Source organism: Epinephelus fuscoguttatus, linkage group LG17, assembly GCF_011397635.1.
Source record: "Epinephelus fuscoguttatus linkage group LG17, E.fuscoguttatus.final_Chr_v1".
In the NCBI taxonomy this organism is placed as follows: domain Eukaryota; kingdom Metazoa; phylum Chordata; class Actinopteri; order Perciformes; family Serranidae; genus Epinephelus; species Epinephelus fuscoguttatus.
In genome coordinates this window covers 41,012,583-41,029,604 of record NC_064768.1, presented here as the reverse complement: position 1 = coordinate 41,029,604, position 17,022 = coordinate 41,012,583, and the positions used below count along the sequence as shown (strand labels likewise).

The 17,022-nt window shown below is 44.5% G+C and overlaps 2 protein-coding genes across 2 annotated transcripts; one reads left to right on the top strand and one right to left on the bottom strand.

Moving 5' to 3' along the window:
- Positions 1-259: 259 nt before the first annotated feature.
- rbbp4 (retinoblastoma binding protein 4) lies at positions 260-9,312 on the top strand. The gene is made up of 12 exons (XM_049602081.1): positions 260-469; positions 1,933-2,083; positions 2,185-2,330; positions 2,683-2,856; positions 3,010-3,125; positions 3,212-3,372; positions 3,469-3,595; positions 3,692-3,769; positions 4,294-4,370; positions 4,566-4,623; positions 7,387-7,497; positions 8,225-9,312. The coding sequence occupies exons 1-12, from the start codon at positions 454-456 to the stop codon at positions 8,285-8,287; spliced, it is 1,278 nt and encodes a 425-aa protein (XP_049458038.1). The 5' UTR covers positions 260-453; the 3' UTR covers positions 8,288-9,312.
- A 283-nt stretch (positions 9,313-9,595) lies between these two features.
- Positions 9,596-15,816, bottom strand: sync (syncoilin, intermediate filament protein). The gene is made up of 6 exons (XM_049602024.1): positions 15,658-15,816; positions 11,369-12,955; positions 11,078-11,292; positions 10,781-10,988; positions 9,934-10,058; positions 9,596-9,858 (listed from the first exon to the last, which is right to left on the bottom strand). The coding sequence occupies exons 2-6, from the start codon at positions 12,890-12,892 to the stop codon at positions 9,810-9,812; spliced, it is 2,121 nt and encodes a 706-aa protein (XP_049457981.1). The 5' UTR covers positions 12,893-12,955; positions 15,658-15,816; the 3' UTR covers positions 9,596-9,809.
- Positions 15,817-17,022: the final 1,206 nt, after the last annotated feature.

Genomic DNA, 17,022 nt, shown 5'->3' with positions numbered 1-17,022 from the left:
AGAAAGGACATGTCCCTTTAATGAGCAGAAGTAACTTGATATGTTTGAGCTGACCTAGATAAATATGGTGGACACTCATGGCTGTAAATTAAACCATTGTTTTCTATGATTAATACAAACAAATACACATTTATATGGAGAAGAAGAAGAAGAAGAAGAAGAAGAAGAGAAGGTAGTAGAAGAAGAAGCAGCTCGTGCTGCCCTCTGCTGGTCACCAGGCGCCGCTGCGCTCTGAGGGGGGGGGGGCGGCCCCTCCCGCTCGCTCAGAGCGCGCGAATGCACCCACGTCTCTCACAATCAGCTAGCCGTTAGCTTAGCATCGTTCACCCAGTGCATCCAACAGCACTGAGGTCTGCTGGCACACGAGAGGAAGATCCGGGACAAAGCTGTTCGGCTCCGCATCTCCATTATCCGAAAGTCTCTGTGGACCACCAGCTGCTTAAGATACGAGCAATGGCGGACAAGGAAGGTAACGATAAAGCGGAGGTTTTGATTCCGTATTATCTGACATGTCTTAGCGTTAGCTGTTCGGCTAGCTTGGGTAGCAGCTAGCTGCCGTAGCGCCTGACCTCAAATCATTCATAACAAAAGCCGGGTGCGTGTTCATTGTGTAAACTGTAGTAATATCCCTGTGTGTTTATTGTTATTGTCTTTACGCCATTTTGCGTTTCCTCCTTCATCCCGTACTAACGTGATACAGTGAGCCCGCAGCGCCTCACTATTGTTACAGTAACCTACGTTATGATAATACTAGCAATAATCATGTTAGCCTGGTGAGCTAACGGCGGTGTGTTTCTGATAACACACTCTCATACTGCTACACACTGGAGTCAATTACTTCTAATGCAAAGACAACCTGAAACAGCTGCTGATTAATGCCTCAGTATCAGTTATCATTAACACGGAAACACTCAATAGTTTCTCTGATATTAATCTGCCACCCTCAGTGAAGGCTACAGGAAGCAGGATCAGGGACGTGTTAGGGAAAACTTAGATTTCGAGAATTAAGTGGTAAACCTACATGAATTAAGTCATAATATTACCAGAATAAAGTCATGAATCTACGAGAATGAAGTTGTAATATTACAACACTAATATTGTAAATTTTCTGTAATAAAGTCGTAGTATTAAGAGAATTAAGTTATAGTATTACTAGAATAAAGTCGTAAATCTACGAGAATAAGGCAATAATTTTACGTGAATAATTTCATAATATCACGAGAATAATATTGTAAATATTCTATTAAAAAGTCGTAGTATTAATACAATTGAGTTGTAATATTACCAGAATAAAGTCATAAATTACGAGAATAAAGTTGTAACATTACGAGATAAAGTCGTGATATTGTGAGAATAAAGTCATACATCTACGAGAATAATGTTGAAATATTACGAGATTAAACTCGCAATTTAAGGAGGAAAAGAAGTCAAAGTTTACCAAGTCTGCGACATGGTATAAAAAGCAACTAAGTGTGTTCTTACAGTGTTGGGTGACAGTAATACACATTCAGCATTACCAAAGAAATATAACAAGTTACCAACAAGATTTCAGGTGATGTTATTACATTTACAATGTCACCTACTGTGTTATTACCCGAAAACTGTTCTCAATTTTTCACTGATCCACACCGCTCCACTTCTGCCAGGGCGCCACCAGAGAAAAATCCCCTGAAGGTGGTTGTGTGATGTTACAGAGTACGTCAGCACCTCTGGGTGATGCCACACTGTGCGTTATCGTTTATGAGTTGCGTCCTAAGGCTGCCTGAAAGCAGCGGGGACAGTGTATTTTTTGTCATCCTGGTGATCAACACGTCTGGGTGATGCCATGTTTTCTCTAACATGTCCCTAATCCTTCTCTGTAATTAATGCATCATTGCAAGCGTCACAGAAGTTTCGGTCTCCATTGACCTCCCTCTGCGTTCTGTCTCTCAGCAGGAGCATTTGATGATGCGGTTGAAGAGAGGGTGATAAACGAGGAGTACAAGATCTGGAAGAAGAACACTCCCTTCCTGTACGACCTGGTGATGACCCACGCTCTGGAGTGGCCCAGCCTGACCGCTCAGTGGCTGCCTGACGTCTCCAGGTGCACGCCGTTACACATCTTACCAGCAGTAATTCTCTCACACACCATCATGCACTCTGTCATCTCTGAACGACATTAATGATAATTATTTTCCTCACCAGGCCGGAGGGGAAGGATTACAGCGTGCACCGGCTGGTGTTGGGCACTCACACATCTGATGAGCAGAATCACCTGGTCATCGCCAGCGTTCAGCTGCCCAACGATGACGCCCAGTTTGAAGCCTCACATTATGACAGTGAGAAAGGAGGTGGGTGACCAGCTCAGTCACACGCCAAAGACATGTGAATATTAAGCCAGGCAGACTTTTCACATCCTATATATCTATAGTATATCTATAGTTAGTCCTTGCAGTGGTGGGCAGTATGTCGATTGGTAAATAAAGTTAACCTTGGCGTCTTTTTCTTGGCTGCTCATCATCCACCTGCCGCTGTTTGACAGTCACAAGAATGTCAAAATAAGGGCATAACCTGAAGATGATGATGTGGATCAGTGTTTTCACTTTGTGCCGATGATACTGGATCGTCAGTCTCCCCATTAGACAGAAAATGTTTTGTTGCCTCTGTGATGTGTCTGTTTACTACGAACGCATTTTCTTGCAGAGTTCGGAGGCTTTGGCTCAGTGAGCGGCAAGATCGAGATAGAAATCAAGATCAACCATGAAGGAGAGGTGAATCGTGCCCGCTACATGCCCCAAAACCCCTGCATCATCGCCACCAAGACCCCCACCTCAGAGGTGCTGGTGTTCGACTACACCAAACACCCCTCCAAGCCAGGTACACACGTCACACACAACTCAAGACGATGCTAATGGTTGAAAGTGAAGTAGGCTAATTGATTTTTGTGGAACACATTCTGATTACTGAGTATCTGCTTTTGATGTTCGTGTGAAAGAAATGGACCATGTGTGTTATTTTCATCGTCCACAGATGCTTCTGGAGAGTGTCACCCTGATCTGCGTCTCAGAGGTCACCAGAAGGAAGGCTACGGTCTCTCCTGGAATCCAAATCTGTCCGGCTCTCTCCTCAGTGCGTCAGATGACCATGTAAGAAAATATTTCATTGCTGTATTTAAGTATCTTCTCATATTTAATTTTACTGGGTCACCATTATCATCTTTTCTCATCTCCAGACCATTTGTCTGTGGGACATCAGTGCTGTGCCCAAAGAGGGCAAGATAGTCGAGGCAAAGACGATCTTCACCGGTCACACTGCTGTGGTGGAGGACGTCTCCTGGCACTTGCTTCACGAGTCGCTCTTTGGATCTGTAGCAGATGACCAGAAGCTCATGATGTAAGAAGCTTCATTATAACTCATGTCTAACAACAGTTCACCTGTAATGTTATGTGACCTCACACCTTCATGAATATTTGTCATTCCTCACCTCAGCTGGGACACTCGTTCAAACAACACCTCCAAACCCAGCCACGCAGTGGACGCCCACACAGCAGAGGTCAACTGTTTGTCATTCAACCCTTACAGCGAGTTCATTCTGGCCTCTGGCTCCGCAGACAAGGTAACGACATGTTCCACAACATGTTAATTCTTGTTCATTCACAGCTGTGATATCATGTGCAGGAATACCTAATCTCTCTTCATCTTTGACTTACAGACTGTCGCTCTTTGGGACTTGAGGAACCTGAAATTGAAGCTGCATTCCTTCGAGTCACACAAGGATGAGATTTTCCAGGTAAAATATTTATCACTAAAGCCCCGTCTCCACCAAACCCTTTCAGTCCAGTCCCTTTGGAACCAGCAGTAAGCCTTCAGACATGGTACCTAGACCCTGGGTGTGTTCAGACAGTCCTCTTAAATGTGGGCGGGGTTGTTGTCACTCACTGCTCCGTCCAGCACTCGCTGTATTTCCTCATCAGCGGTGACACAGATGGAAGTCTGCACCTGGTTTATCGTCCACAGAACGAGGCTGCACGCCCACATTTTCACAACAAAATACAACAGGCTGCAGTGAGAGTCTCTCTCCATGGGATATTTCAAAATAGCAGCTTTGTGCATTTAGTCCTTCTCAGGCAAGCTCAGGGGTTTAGTGTTGCTGTAGCCCACAGGAAGTGAGGATTGACCATCCTCTACTGACCAATCAGACTGCAGTATTCACAGCTCCATCTTTTAGCACACTGAGATAAATGTTCCTGACAAAATCTTTGTGATGAAGTTTTAGTATTGACCTAACCTGACTTCTCTGATTGGCTGTTCCAGGTTCAGTGGTCACCTCATAACGAGACCATCCTGGCATCCAGTGGAACAGACCGCCGCCTCAACGTCTGGGACCTCAGGTAAACATTTTAACATCTAACCCCTCAGTGTCCACTGAATATGGCTCCACTGGAGTTGCCAGAAATGATTCCCTGCAGTTCTAGCCAGTGTTGAATGTCCACTGGACAGTGAACGTAATGTCTTCCCCACGTAGACTCGTGGGGTCATATTGTAACATAAGTTTAACGCTTCTGTTCCCTGTTTTTCTTTTCCAGTAAAATCGGAGAGGAGCAGTCACCAGAGGATGCAGAGGACGGTCCGCCCGAGCTTCTGGTGAGTCTCAGTGAATCCTGTTGAACTTGGAAGTTGAGATGATCGAGGGGTGGACATTATATATCGAATATACTGGATATATCGTGGCTTGTTCCACACTTTGGTTCTCACAGACACTCACAAACATGATACCTCACACACACTCCTCCACCATCCAGAACACTTTATCCTGAGCAGGAGAGGTGTGTTTCTCACCTGTAGGGCTCTAGACCGCAAACATTAATATTTAGTCGCATTTTGCGACCATGGAGCACCAGAAGGACTTGTGAACATTAGTAATATATGAGGTGGACAGCTGCTAGTTTGTTTCCAGCTTACAGAGAATAAATCATCATGTTCAACGGCAGTGTGAGCAGACGAAACGTGTCTTTGCAGGGCTCCAAACCACAACTACTTAGTAGCATTTTGTGACCATGGAGCACCAGTGGGGCTTGCAGATACTTTTAATATATGAACTGGAGAGCTATTAGTTTGTTTCCAGCTCACAGTGAATAAATCGTCATGTTTAAAGACGCAGCGGCAACAGTTTAACTTTGTGCTAACGGCTAAGAACAACTGTTGCCTGGAAACTTCAACTTCACAACAAAAACATCAACATTTCAGGCTTGAGATGAGCTGAGTGCTTCAAAATAAAAGCTCCAGTTGTTCCACTTTGATGTATTCAATTATTTTTCATTTAACCTTTATTTCAAAAGGGAGGTCCACTGAGAGTGAGCTCTCTTTTTCAAGGACGCCATGCATGCAATACATAACACACACAATTACAAAATTACAAAGTACATAAACATGAGAGTACAGAATACAAAAAATACAGTCTTTACAACGTAAAAGTGAAAAAACTAAACATAGTAGATACAGACAAGACTAAAAATAACAGGAGCAAGACTGATCTCTATGTAAAGCCTCATCAAGTAGCACCTTGAAGGACTCGATGGAAACCAGATTATCTAATTTAAGTGACTCCTGGAGTCTATTCCATCTGTCAGGGGCATAAAAACTGAAGGCGGTCTTTCCTCTCTCTCTCTCTCTTGCAAGGAGCACCTGTAACATAAATAATTTCCCCTTGGGGATCAAAGTATTTCTGATTCTGATTCCTAGTTCACTTTTCGTACGTGGGATGTGAAGTCTAAGCTGTGTCTGTGAACGTGTTTTATAACCAGGGGTACAAAGTTTTAAAGTAAGGTTAAATATAAGGGAAGCTTTCCACACAAGGCTTTTTAAATGAATAAAAGACAGTGCTGTTCTCTGCGAATTTCGAGAGAGGGCCAGCCCACATTTTCATATAAATGCAGTGATGGGTAAGATACCGATCCCCAGTGATAAAATGTAAGGCACTGTGAAAAACTGCAAGGTTTCAATGTGGAAGCTGAGTAGGGATGCAACGAAATGAAAAATTGTGGCTGAAGCCGAATAATATTAAACACTTGGCTGAATACCAAATATCGTTGTTTAGTTTTTCATTAGTTTTTGCAGATGAACCCCCTCCAAATTAGTGTTGTCACGGTACCAAAATTGGGACCCACTGTACGATACCAGTGAAAATACAATGGTTCTGAGTAGTATCACGATACCACAGCAAAAATGAGGCAGATGTGCCTTTTGTCATTTATAAAAAGATAAATCACTTTTCTATAATACATCAATGATATTTCAATGGAATAAATTACTTACTGACTTATTCATACTTCAAAAACAGCATCAATCAGTGATTAACATAGGGGGGATCAAAATAAAATAAATAAATAAAATAAAAATCAACCAGCCACCCTCCTCCCCTGACAAGTAAAGAACAGTCCCTTCATAAGTAAAGAACAGTCCCTAAAGTGCGGTGAGGTTTGTGGGCCGTTAACGGCTCGTTTCTCCTCTGACACATCACATACCTGTGTTCGGCTGGCTTGGCTGTTCAGGTACTTTTGGGCAGTCATGACACCAAGAAGAGGATATTATTGGAGCCGACTTCTCCTCGTCGGTAAGCCTATGGCCGCTGTATTTGACAGGAATACATTAACGTTACTGTCTGTGTCTGTGACCTCCATTCAACCCACAATCGGTGGGATTCGCCTTTCGTTTCTGCTGCTGGTTGAAATCTGTAGGCTGCTCGCACAGCGTGCTGAATGATTTAAGCCTATTTTGCTCGCTCAAAACTATTTTTAGTCGCAAATGCGAGTGCCGTGACGGGCGGATTGCCACACTGCCGACATTTTATTCGGCCCGTCACGGCACGCTGTTTGATTGCATTATCAAAACACGCTGCTATTATTCGGCCTTGCTTTTAACTTATTCCACCGAATACCGAATGTGTGGGGTTTTTTTTGCAATATTCGGCCGAATATATTTGGTTACCGAATATTCGGTGCATCCCTAAAGCTGAGGCATGCGTGTATATGACATCACCAAAATCAAAAACAGACATTGTACAATGGTCTTCCTGCTGGGTGAGGTGAAACATGACTTATTCCTGTATAAAAAACAATTCTTACTCTTAATTTCTTTGAAAGGTGTTCCACATGGGTTTATTATAACATCATTTCAACCTTATTGTAACAGTACTTTATTTAACTTAATTGTAACTGAAGTTAATTTAATAATTTTGCATTTTAGTAGTCTACAGTACTTTGGAGATTTCAGAATATCGCAAAATAACTTAAATACGTTGCGGTATTATTTTAAAGCTGTATCACTCAGCCCTGACGATGATCCATTATTGATAACACTAGCTCGTTTCAATATAATAAAAATGGTGTCTTCTCTTCTGTCCATTAGTTTATCCATGGAGGCCACACAGCCAAGATCTCCGACTTCTCCTGGAACCCCAACGAGCCCTGGGTCATCTGCTCTGTGTCTGAAGACAACATTATGCAAGTCTGGCAAATGGTAAGACAACTGAGACCACATTTTATTAAAGCGTGTTCGCTTTGGACAGGCAGACACCAGGATGCAGCATTATATTGTCTTATAGGGAAGTATTCCCTATACGATGTTAAAGAGAATGATGAATTTGCAGCACCATGTTGAGGTGACAGACAGAAGGTGACTCTGCTCTGGGGATCACATGCTACTAAAACTATAAAGTGGATCAGAGCAGGTAGCAGGGAAAGGCCGGCATCTCAGCTAACGACTGCAAAGAGAAAATCTCAGTCAAGACGGAGTTTGATATTTCATTTGGAGGGAATCAGTCAGGGCAAAGTGAGGAGACAGTCAAGAGGAATGGTGAGTGTCCTGACCCAGCTGGGTGTTTACTTCCTTCTCTTTAATACTGTTTGTACTGTTGAAGCCTTTTCTGTAACACTGCACTGTCGTAGATGTCAGAAAGTAGCAGTAGTTGTCTTTTCTTGGTAAAATTGGGCTCCCCTCAGTTATGTCTGTTCACTATGTCAGATGATGAATGATGGATTATCGCTTACGACAGTCAGTGTTCACGATCCAAGCTGACACCGTACGCCGGCCCCGTCAGTTATAATGGGAATGTTATCGTGTAGTCTGAACCTGACATTAGTCTTTTTTCTGGTTGTCTTTGAATCATAAAATACTACCCACTCATAAATACATCCTAATCTGTCTGTATGTCGCTGAATGACTGACACACTGATTCTCCTTCCAGGCTGAGAACATCTACAACGATGAAGACCCAGAGGGTTCGACAGACCCCGAGGCCACAGCGTAACTCCTCTGCCCGCTGTGCGTCTCTACCTACAACCTCATCACAAACTGCCAAACTGCCACCTCTGTACTTCCATGCAGCTACTTCCCTTCTCGACTCTACCGGTGGGACACTGTACGCTGTAAATCACTGTAAATACAAGACAGAATAATCAAGTCATCCTTTTTTTTTGTAACAGTGAAGAACTTCGACTGAGTAACTTATTGCCTGAAGACTCTTACTCATGTTTTTGCGCACTGCATATAAAAGATATATTTTTGTAATCAAATTGGCTCTCCCTCGTACACTGAAGTGTTTTAGCAGATGCTCTTTCTTTAATGAATAAATGCGTTTCTAGAACTTAAGATGCTGATCATACTGACAGCCCACAACAAGTTATGATTCACGATAACCTGCTGTTTGAAGCCCAGTTCGGACCAAAGATTGGCATCGAGACGAGTTGAAACGGGCAACTATTGTCAATGCAGCGTTTGACTTGACCAGCTGACTTCACTACAAGCTGATTGGCTGTTGAAACAGGTGACATGCTTAAAAACCAGCCGCCGGCCATTTGACCAGCTCAGTGTCAGGTGACATCATCAGCCGGCTTGAGTCCAGCTCAGACCGGCCAGTTCCCATCACGAATCTTTGATCTGATCTGGTCTTTAGAGATTAAACAGCTCCGTCTGCACACGTTGAAAATGTTGCAGAGGAAACAAACTTTGAGTAAAATGCAGCCCAGCCTTTTGATAAGATGCAGAGCATAGCGAGTTACTTCCTCTGGTTTTAAAACTGTCTCATATTTTCCTGCTTCAGTCTGGTCATCATCTGATCGTTCTGGACACTGATTTTCACACCAGCTGCTTCTAGACAAAATGACCATTTTAAAGAGACTCAGTTTGAAATGTCCATGTGTGGTCCACGTCCTCTCACCCCACATTACTCATTTAAATGTTGTTGTGAAATAGAGTAGTGACTGAGCTTTTTCTATGTTCAATATTTTGTAATTGTACAGTGAGTGCATTCTTAATAAAATGTGTTTCATTGTTCTTTGGGTCCACACGCTGAACATTTCTCAGTATGAATGTGTTACTTACACATTTTATTAAGAGGATCAGCACCTTACTGAGCTTTTAAACAACCCTAAATAATCCTTTTAGTGAAAGAGCGAGTTATGCCTCATGACACCTCATGGGTGCTTTCCCATCAGCCGAACTTACTCTCACTCTATTACTCTGTGTCCCAGTGTTTAGTGCCTCGGCCGTGTTGCCCTTATAAGTACATGAACCCCTCTGCGCTCTTCATGCAGACACATTAACTCATCAGTCGCACTTGGATTACAACGAACACAGTCTTTATTCATAGCAAAAACCTTTCTACAAGCTGCAGTGTAGTTCATCTTCACAGACTTCTAAAAATAACCTTTGTTTTAACACCAGCATGTCTCTTAATGTGTGTAAAGTGCATTCAATGAATCTATGAGTTCATCATGTAGCAGAGTATGATCAGTTTGTAATGAAATCACAGAACTCAGAGTTACAGTCAATCATGTTGTCTCCTCATCATCACACTGCTTATGGTCCTTGATGGCAGCCCTGTAAGACAAACGTCCCGATTAGAGCTGTTCCCGAGAGATATGTTAAAGTGTAACACAGATCAACAACTCTTACCTGTAGAGGAGAAGTTGTTTGGTGAGGCTGTCTTTCAGATCCTCGATTTCTTTGGTTTTTCTTTTCTGAATCTTCAACTCTGTCTTCAGCTCTCTGCTGCTGTCCTCCAGAAAATACACCGTCTCCTGTAAGACATAGCTTTATTGGTTTTTGTATCATGTGACCAGACTTTTACTGGCGCACAGTTAAAGAACAGTTAAGCCCTGTTTCCGCCAAGCAGTCCGGTACAGTTCTGTTCAGGAGCCGACTGCCGGCAACTTTTAAGGTGGAACGTTAACTTGTAATGTTACTCAATGCATGAGTTGATGACGTGAATCCATCAGCACACCTTAAATTTCACTGTGACAACTTTGACCATCACTTTAGTTTTTATATGACACACACTTTTAGTAATGACTTTAAAAATATAGATTCATTTGGAGCGGATTATGTGAAGGTCATATATTCTAATCCTCACTTCCTGTGGGCTACAGCAACACTAAACCCCTGAGCTTGCCTGAGAAGGACTAAATGCACAAAGCTGCTATTTTTAAATATCCCATGGAGAGAGACTCTCACTGCAGCCTGTTGTATTTTGTTGTGAAAATGTGGGCGTGCAGCCTCGTTCTGTGGACGATAAACCAGGTGCAGACTTCCATCTGTGTCACCGCTGATGAGGAAATACAGCGAGTGCTGGACGGAGCAGTGAGTGACAACAACCCCGCCCACATTTAAGAGGACTGTCTGAACACACCGAGGGTCTAGGTACCATGTCTGAAGGCTTACTGCTGGTGGAAACAGGGACAAGGACCTTCTGGCTCTACCTTCATCTTATGTCCCCCTGCCCCATGCCTGCCGTCTTGCTTACCTTGTACTGCCCCACATCCTCTCTCCTCTGTATGTGAATCAATTTGAGTTTCTCCTCCAAACAAGCCCTCTGGAGAATCAGCTTCTGGATCTCCTCCTTCAGGGGCCTCAGCTGGGCCTTCAGCTCCTGGGCTTGCTCTTTAGCTTTTGCCAGCGCGCCGGCTGTTGCCTCCCTTCTCTTCAGCAGTGTCAGCAAAATGGGTTCATACCTGGCCAAGGCAACAGTTTACACTTTAATCACACACAGCATGAGCAAATAAAAACTTGTAAAAACATGATTTTTAGGCCGTGACAGCACCTCTCCTCCAGGGCCTTCAGCCCCCCCTGCAGGTACTGCTGGATGTCCCCACAAGAGTGCCTCCTGTACTCGGTCAGCTCCTCCTGGGTGTTGGACGTCTGACTGGAGCTCTGGGCATGAAGCTGTGCCTGAAGCTCTAAGAGCTGTTGAGTTTGAGCCGCCCTGAGCTGGGAGCCCTCCTCCGTCAGCTGGAGCACCAGCGACTGCAGCTTCTCCTGGAAGAGAGAGAGGTTTTTATGTTGTGGTTTCCTCTGAAATTAGGTAGACAGATTCTTGAGTTGGGTTTCTTACCTCTTCTCTCTTCAGCAGCTCCACCTCACGGCGCTGGGTGTTCAGGGCGGCCTGGTTGTGAGCGCAGTCCCTCGCCATCCCAAACAGCCTCCTCTTCAGCTTCCTCAGCTCCTCATACAGCCCCTGTCTCTCCAGGTTCACCCTCCACAGCGTCCTCTCCTCCTCTGCCCTCTCCTCCCTGAGGCTCTGAATCTCTTTCTTCCTCTCCTCTCTCCTCACCTCCTCCTCCCTCTTCAGCGCATTCATCAGCTCTGCCACCTTGCTTTCAATTTGCTCCTCCGTCTCCTCCTCATTGCTCCCCTCTGCCTCCTCTCTGTTTTTATCCCCTCTTAACTCCAGCACCTCCGTCAGCAGCTCCCTCCTCCTCTTCTCTAACCGCTGTACCTCCTCAATGCACTCCTCCATCTGACACCCCAGGGCGCTGAGTTCGTTTATGCCGGATCCTGAATTAATGGTGTCCATCTCGAGCTCCTGTCTCTCCTCAGCTGGTGATTCAGCGTCATCTACTTCAGTTACGTCTCCCTTCATGCATGTGTCTTCGTTAGTAGATGTATATCCTGTCTTTGTCACCTCACAGTACATTGGATCATTTCCTGTACTGTCTAATGAAGACCTGAGCTGAGGACCAAGAACCACCTGCTCTTGCCATTCCAGTGTTTCCATTGAGCAGCCACCCATGTTGTCACGGCTAAGCACAGAACTCTGCTGGCTTTCATTTGCTGCTGAGCTCTCCATCGCCTCATTTCTGCTTTCCTTGGAAACTTCATCTCCTGCATGCTGACCAGCCCAGGACTCTGATTGCATCATCTGGGTCTCCAACTTCCTTGGCCGTACTTGCTGAATGGGCACCAGTGTTGTCCCCCGGTGAAGCTGAGGATTCTTACTGATGTGTACGTACTCTTGGCTCTCATCTGTCGCCCATCCCTGAGGCTCAAAGTCCATCCCAGTCTCTTCCATGCAGCTCTCCAGCATGGCCAACATCCCCAACAGCTGACCCTCGTACTCCACCATGTTGTCACTCAGTTTGTTTCCTGCTGAGGTCAGCGGCATGTCTCTTTGGCGCGAAGCTTCTGTGGTCGCTCCACACCTGTTGATGATGGTGCCCAAGCCTTGCGACCGACCTTGTGCCGGCTGGTCTTCCGTTCCAGCCCTGTCAATGTGTGTGTCGATGTAGCTTGTGGAAAGATGGGCAGAAACACTTGTCTCTCTATCGCTCTCCATCGTGTCTTCCTTCTTGACGTGGCTGTAAGTTGATTCAGTCAGACTTGTTTCCTTGTAACTGTCTGAGAAGTGAGAGCCAAACTGGATCCCAGTGAGCTCCTCGCAGCTTTTTAGTAACTCATCCATCTCCTGTAAGTATGGCCTGATTAAAGCTGATTGGTTCAGCGCTGTTGCTGTGAAGGCTAACCCAGACTGTGTCGTGTTACACTTGCTTTGCTCCATCAGGGTACTGTCCGGATCTGCGACCTCCTCTTTAATGAAGAGAGGCTCAAACCCAGAAGATAAAACGTTATCGTCGTCCATTGGTTCAGACTGATTCTTGTAGACACTTGTGTTGTGAAAGTCTCTTTCACAGAACTCTCATCCCTGGACAGAAGCACACAGATATGTTAGATAGCTTATTGAGCGTGATAGCTGGAGTGTTGTGGTAACAAATAATACACCTGACTGAATTATGAAAGACTGCAGGATTGATAAGCTCCAACGTTAACGGAGAAATTCAGAAGATATATCTCCCCTACTCCGTTTCTAATTTGCAATAAGATTAGACATTCGTCACTGATGCATTTTTGCCATTCAATCCAGAGGAGAGCTCTCTGTGCGTCGGAGCCTCACAGCCTGCTGTATGTGCGAGGGGCGGGGCCAGCTCTGTGTCACACACACACACACACACACACACACACACACACACACACACACACACAGGCCCTGCTCTCAGTGACAACAGCGGAGAGAGCACAACGCTGTGACGTATGGTTATACTTCACAAGAGCTGATGCAGACGCTCAGAGCAGCCGTTAGGAAATATTGGCGGAGAGACAACATTTTAAAAAGTTGGCGCCTCATCCACACCCGTCAAAGGGGAGGGGTTACTGTACACATCACTATGGAAAATTTTATACTTCCTGCGTATATGATCCAATTATAATTCCACATGTATTTTGTCTCTACTCTGTGTTAAGACCTAATTTTCTTACTCTGAAAATCAGAGGTAGTCACATGTGGCCCAGGGGCTGAAAAATCCCCTCCATTGACTGATTAGAGAGAAGTAAAATCAAACATTGATTGAAGAAATTACTGCAGGGTATTAAATCACAAGATCAAATCAGGAGCGTACATGGGTATTAATTAAATCTTAAGGCAACTATAATCAAATGTTGTTTAAATTGTGTGCAGAACTCGAAGACAGTTCAGGGACCCCAGTGTGCAGAAATATTTAAATACAACATTTTGAACAAATGCAATGTTCCTTTTCCCCCCCTCGCCAAAATGTAGCCTAACTTTGGAGCGCCAGTTGCCCCCCTTTCTGATAAGATATCACAACATGGCTGGTACCAATAGATGCCTTAGGTCCTGTAGTTTAATATGATATCTGTCTTCACTGTAGCTTTAAATCTGAACCCAACACAGCAGGTTTTCTTACTAACTAACTCGCTCACTTCTTCTATCAGCTTTGTCTGTCATACATGTTGCTTCTTCACGTTTTATTTTGGGGGTTTTTTGCCTCTCTTCTCCTTTTATTGTCTTGTTCTTTCTTTACCCTGGATTTCTTTTAGAAGCTCCTGATTTTTGGTGAGGCATTCTGACCTAGCTGCTCAGGCTATAGTCCGCCTCACATGTTTACATCAGCGGCACTTGGGAGTTTGCTCATCGCACACCCGACCCCCTCCGTCAGGTAAACGGCATCATTTCACGGTACTTGTGGGGTGGGAGCATCTAATGGCACGTGGAAATATGTTGTAATCATAAAACTACATGTACATGAGCTGTAACATTAACTTGTACCATCAGTGATTTAAGTCAGTAAGACCCCTTGGCCGTGGGCCGGGGTCATCTGCACCCTTTGACCCTTTTTTCTTATTTTCCTGTTTTTAATTTTCTCTTTTCTACAGATTTCTTGCTGATTTTTTGGGGTCATTTCCTCTTTCATTGCTCATTGCCTTCTTCCCATGTTTAAAAAGAAAAAAAAAAGAACAAAAAAAAAAATACAGCCAGTTCGCTCAGGTTTCAAAAGGTTAATGCGTTAATTTTTTTCCCCTTAACCCTGAACAAAAAGCAGTGTTTGTAAGAGTAGTAGTATTGTTAAAATCTTAATGATGCCCATCCCTAGCCCTGACCTGCATTGGCGACATGTCAGCAGAGTTCATATTTTGGCCAGACGTCTGGTTGAGTTATGCTGATGTCATTAGCACATGCAGACATGTAGAGCGGGGCAATGGGGGCAGTTCAGCAGAGGGTATGGTACCAGCAGCTGTCCTGTGAGGCTTGATGGGCCGCGGACCAACTGTCCTCTTGGCAGTGACCAGAGACACACCTCAAACAACAACCAACACCACTGATACAGACACAAACGTACAGACGTCTTTCGTCTGAAGCTCCAACAAGTGGCATTACACAGATTACATTATGGAGCAGATTATCATAACATGTCACCGTGCCGATGGATGGGCATCTGCACTCTCCCCTGCTGAATAATGTAGTTGTAATTTCACCCTCTGAGGTGTTTGCCAAGACTGCCCAGAGACTCCGCAAGGGTAAATTGATCAAATTGACCTAATACTGTCATCAGTGGAGATTAGTAATGTAGAAAGGCCATGGGAGACAAATGTGTCGTTCAACCGATAGCTGCTGTTTCCCCGCCAAAACTTTGGAGAGCAAATTTCAAGACGCAGCAGTTCCAAGGTCAGATCACAAGTACGGTACATGAGCAGTAAAACTCCAGGGCTGCAGAGTTGTGCCATGCATGGCTGAATAAAGCCCTGGGGAAAACATGACAGTCACCAGCTGTCTCGCTGCAGGACAGGCGTGGGCAAAAGCCAAATTCCTTCAGACCTCCACCACTCAAAGACGGCACTGGCCTATATACGCTCGGCTGTCTGAACACTCACTTTTCGTCTTATATTAAACATAAAATAAGTTTCATGTGAGGCGCGTTTTGCTTTTTTAACTGCTAAATTAGTTCAGCACGTTATTTGAAAGTTGGAGCAGAATGAATGATTGATTTTTTTTATTTTCTTTCACTCAGTTGACAACACAAATATGGAAACATGAAACATAACTGTACTCACTTCTCTATGAAAGCTTGTTTCCTCTGCTCCTCTGCAGTATCCTCAGGATGAATCCATTAGACATGAGTTAAGTTTCATGTGACAAAGCAAAGTGAGCTGCAGAGAGTGAGCAGGAGCAGTGTGTGCAGATGAACTTAGACAGGAGGGGGGTGTAAAGACAGTTGACCCAGCCTCCTTTCTCTCTCTCAGGCAGTGTGCTGCTATGTGTGACCATGACTACCTCAACTCTGTTTAGGTTTATTAATAAACACTGGGTCGGGAGAAAGAGGAGCCTCTGCAGGCTGTTTCCACCCGAGAGACAAAAGGGATTTAGCCAAAATGGACCTCGAAGAATTAAACTAAACACCTGGTCGTCATATGTTCAGTTTGTCTCATGTCATGTTCATTGGAAGATGTTAAGGGACCTGATAACCTCTGCGAAAGGTGACATGTATTTATTATCAGGAAAGTTGCATTTTTATGAATCAAGTTATTTCAGGTTACGCTGAATATGAAACCATGTTAGAAGCTTCAGTTGAATAATTAAATGGAAACTGGTATTTTTTAACCTGGGCCTTTTTTTGCCAAGTTTTTGTGTCTAAGCGACAAATGGAGACAACTTTATTTAAAACTGGTCCAGCGTTGAGAGAGACTGCTGCAGCCACGACGACAAAAGAGGCCAATCCCTATGGGCAATTGACCCTTCGCTAAGTCCCGCCCCCGGGCACAGACTGGCCAATCATAACGTAACATCGAGCCAGCTCAGACCAGGGTCCAACAAAAACACAGCTGTGCTCCATTGACTAATGCAATAATTTCCATCAAACACTTTCAGTATCGTACATTTGGAACCAACAGTAACCCTTCAGACGTGGTACGGAAACGGAAAAAAGCGTACCGAACTGAACCGGACTGCTCGGTGGCAACAGGACTTAATGGTTTTGTGGATTTGGAGCTAAATGTTGTGCCTGGGGCACGTCGTGTATTAATGATACTCGTTACCTGGAGAGGTTGGAAAAAGATATACGTTTCTTCCCTGTTCCAAAACCAAAATCAAACCCCGAAAAGTGTAGGGTTAGCTAGCTAGCTACTGAAGATATAGCCTACTGAATGTATACACATGCTGCTTTTACTTTGTAATGATTATAACAGTGAAACAAAGAGCGACCCTGCTGTACAGGAACCAGTGCAGGGAAGCAGGGAGACTTTGCTGATATTGAACCAGCTGTGTGTCATCACAATGTGTGCAGATGAACGATGTTTGACTGCCCCCAGAGATCCCTGCCCGTCCGGTGGCAGAGGTCCTGGTGCTGGCAGCAGCATGGGGGTGAAGCCAAACACGGTTCATCTGCACACACTGCGATGCCACACAGCTGGTTGAATATC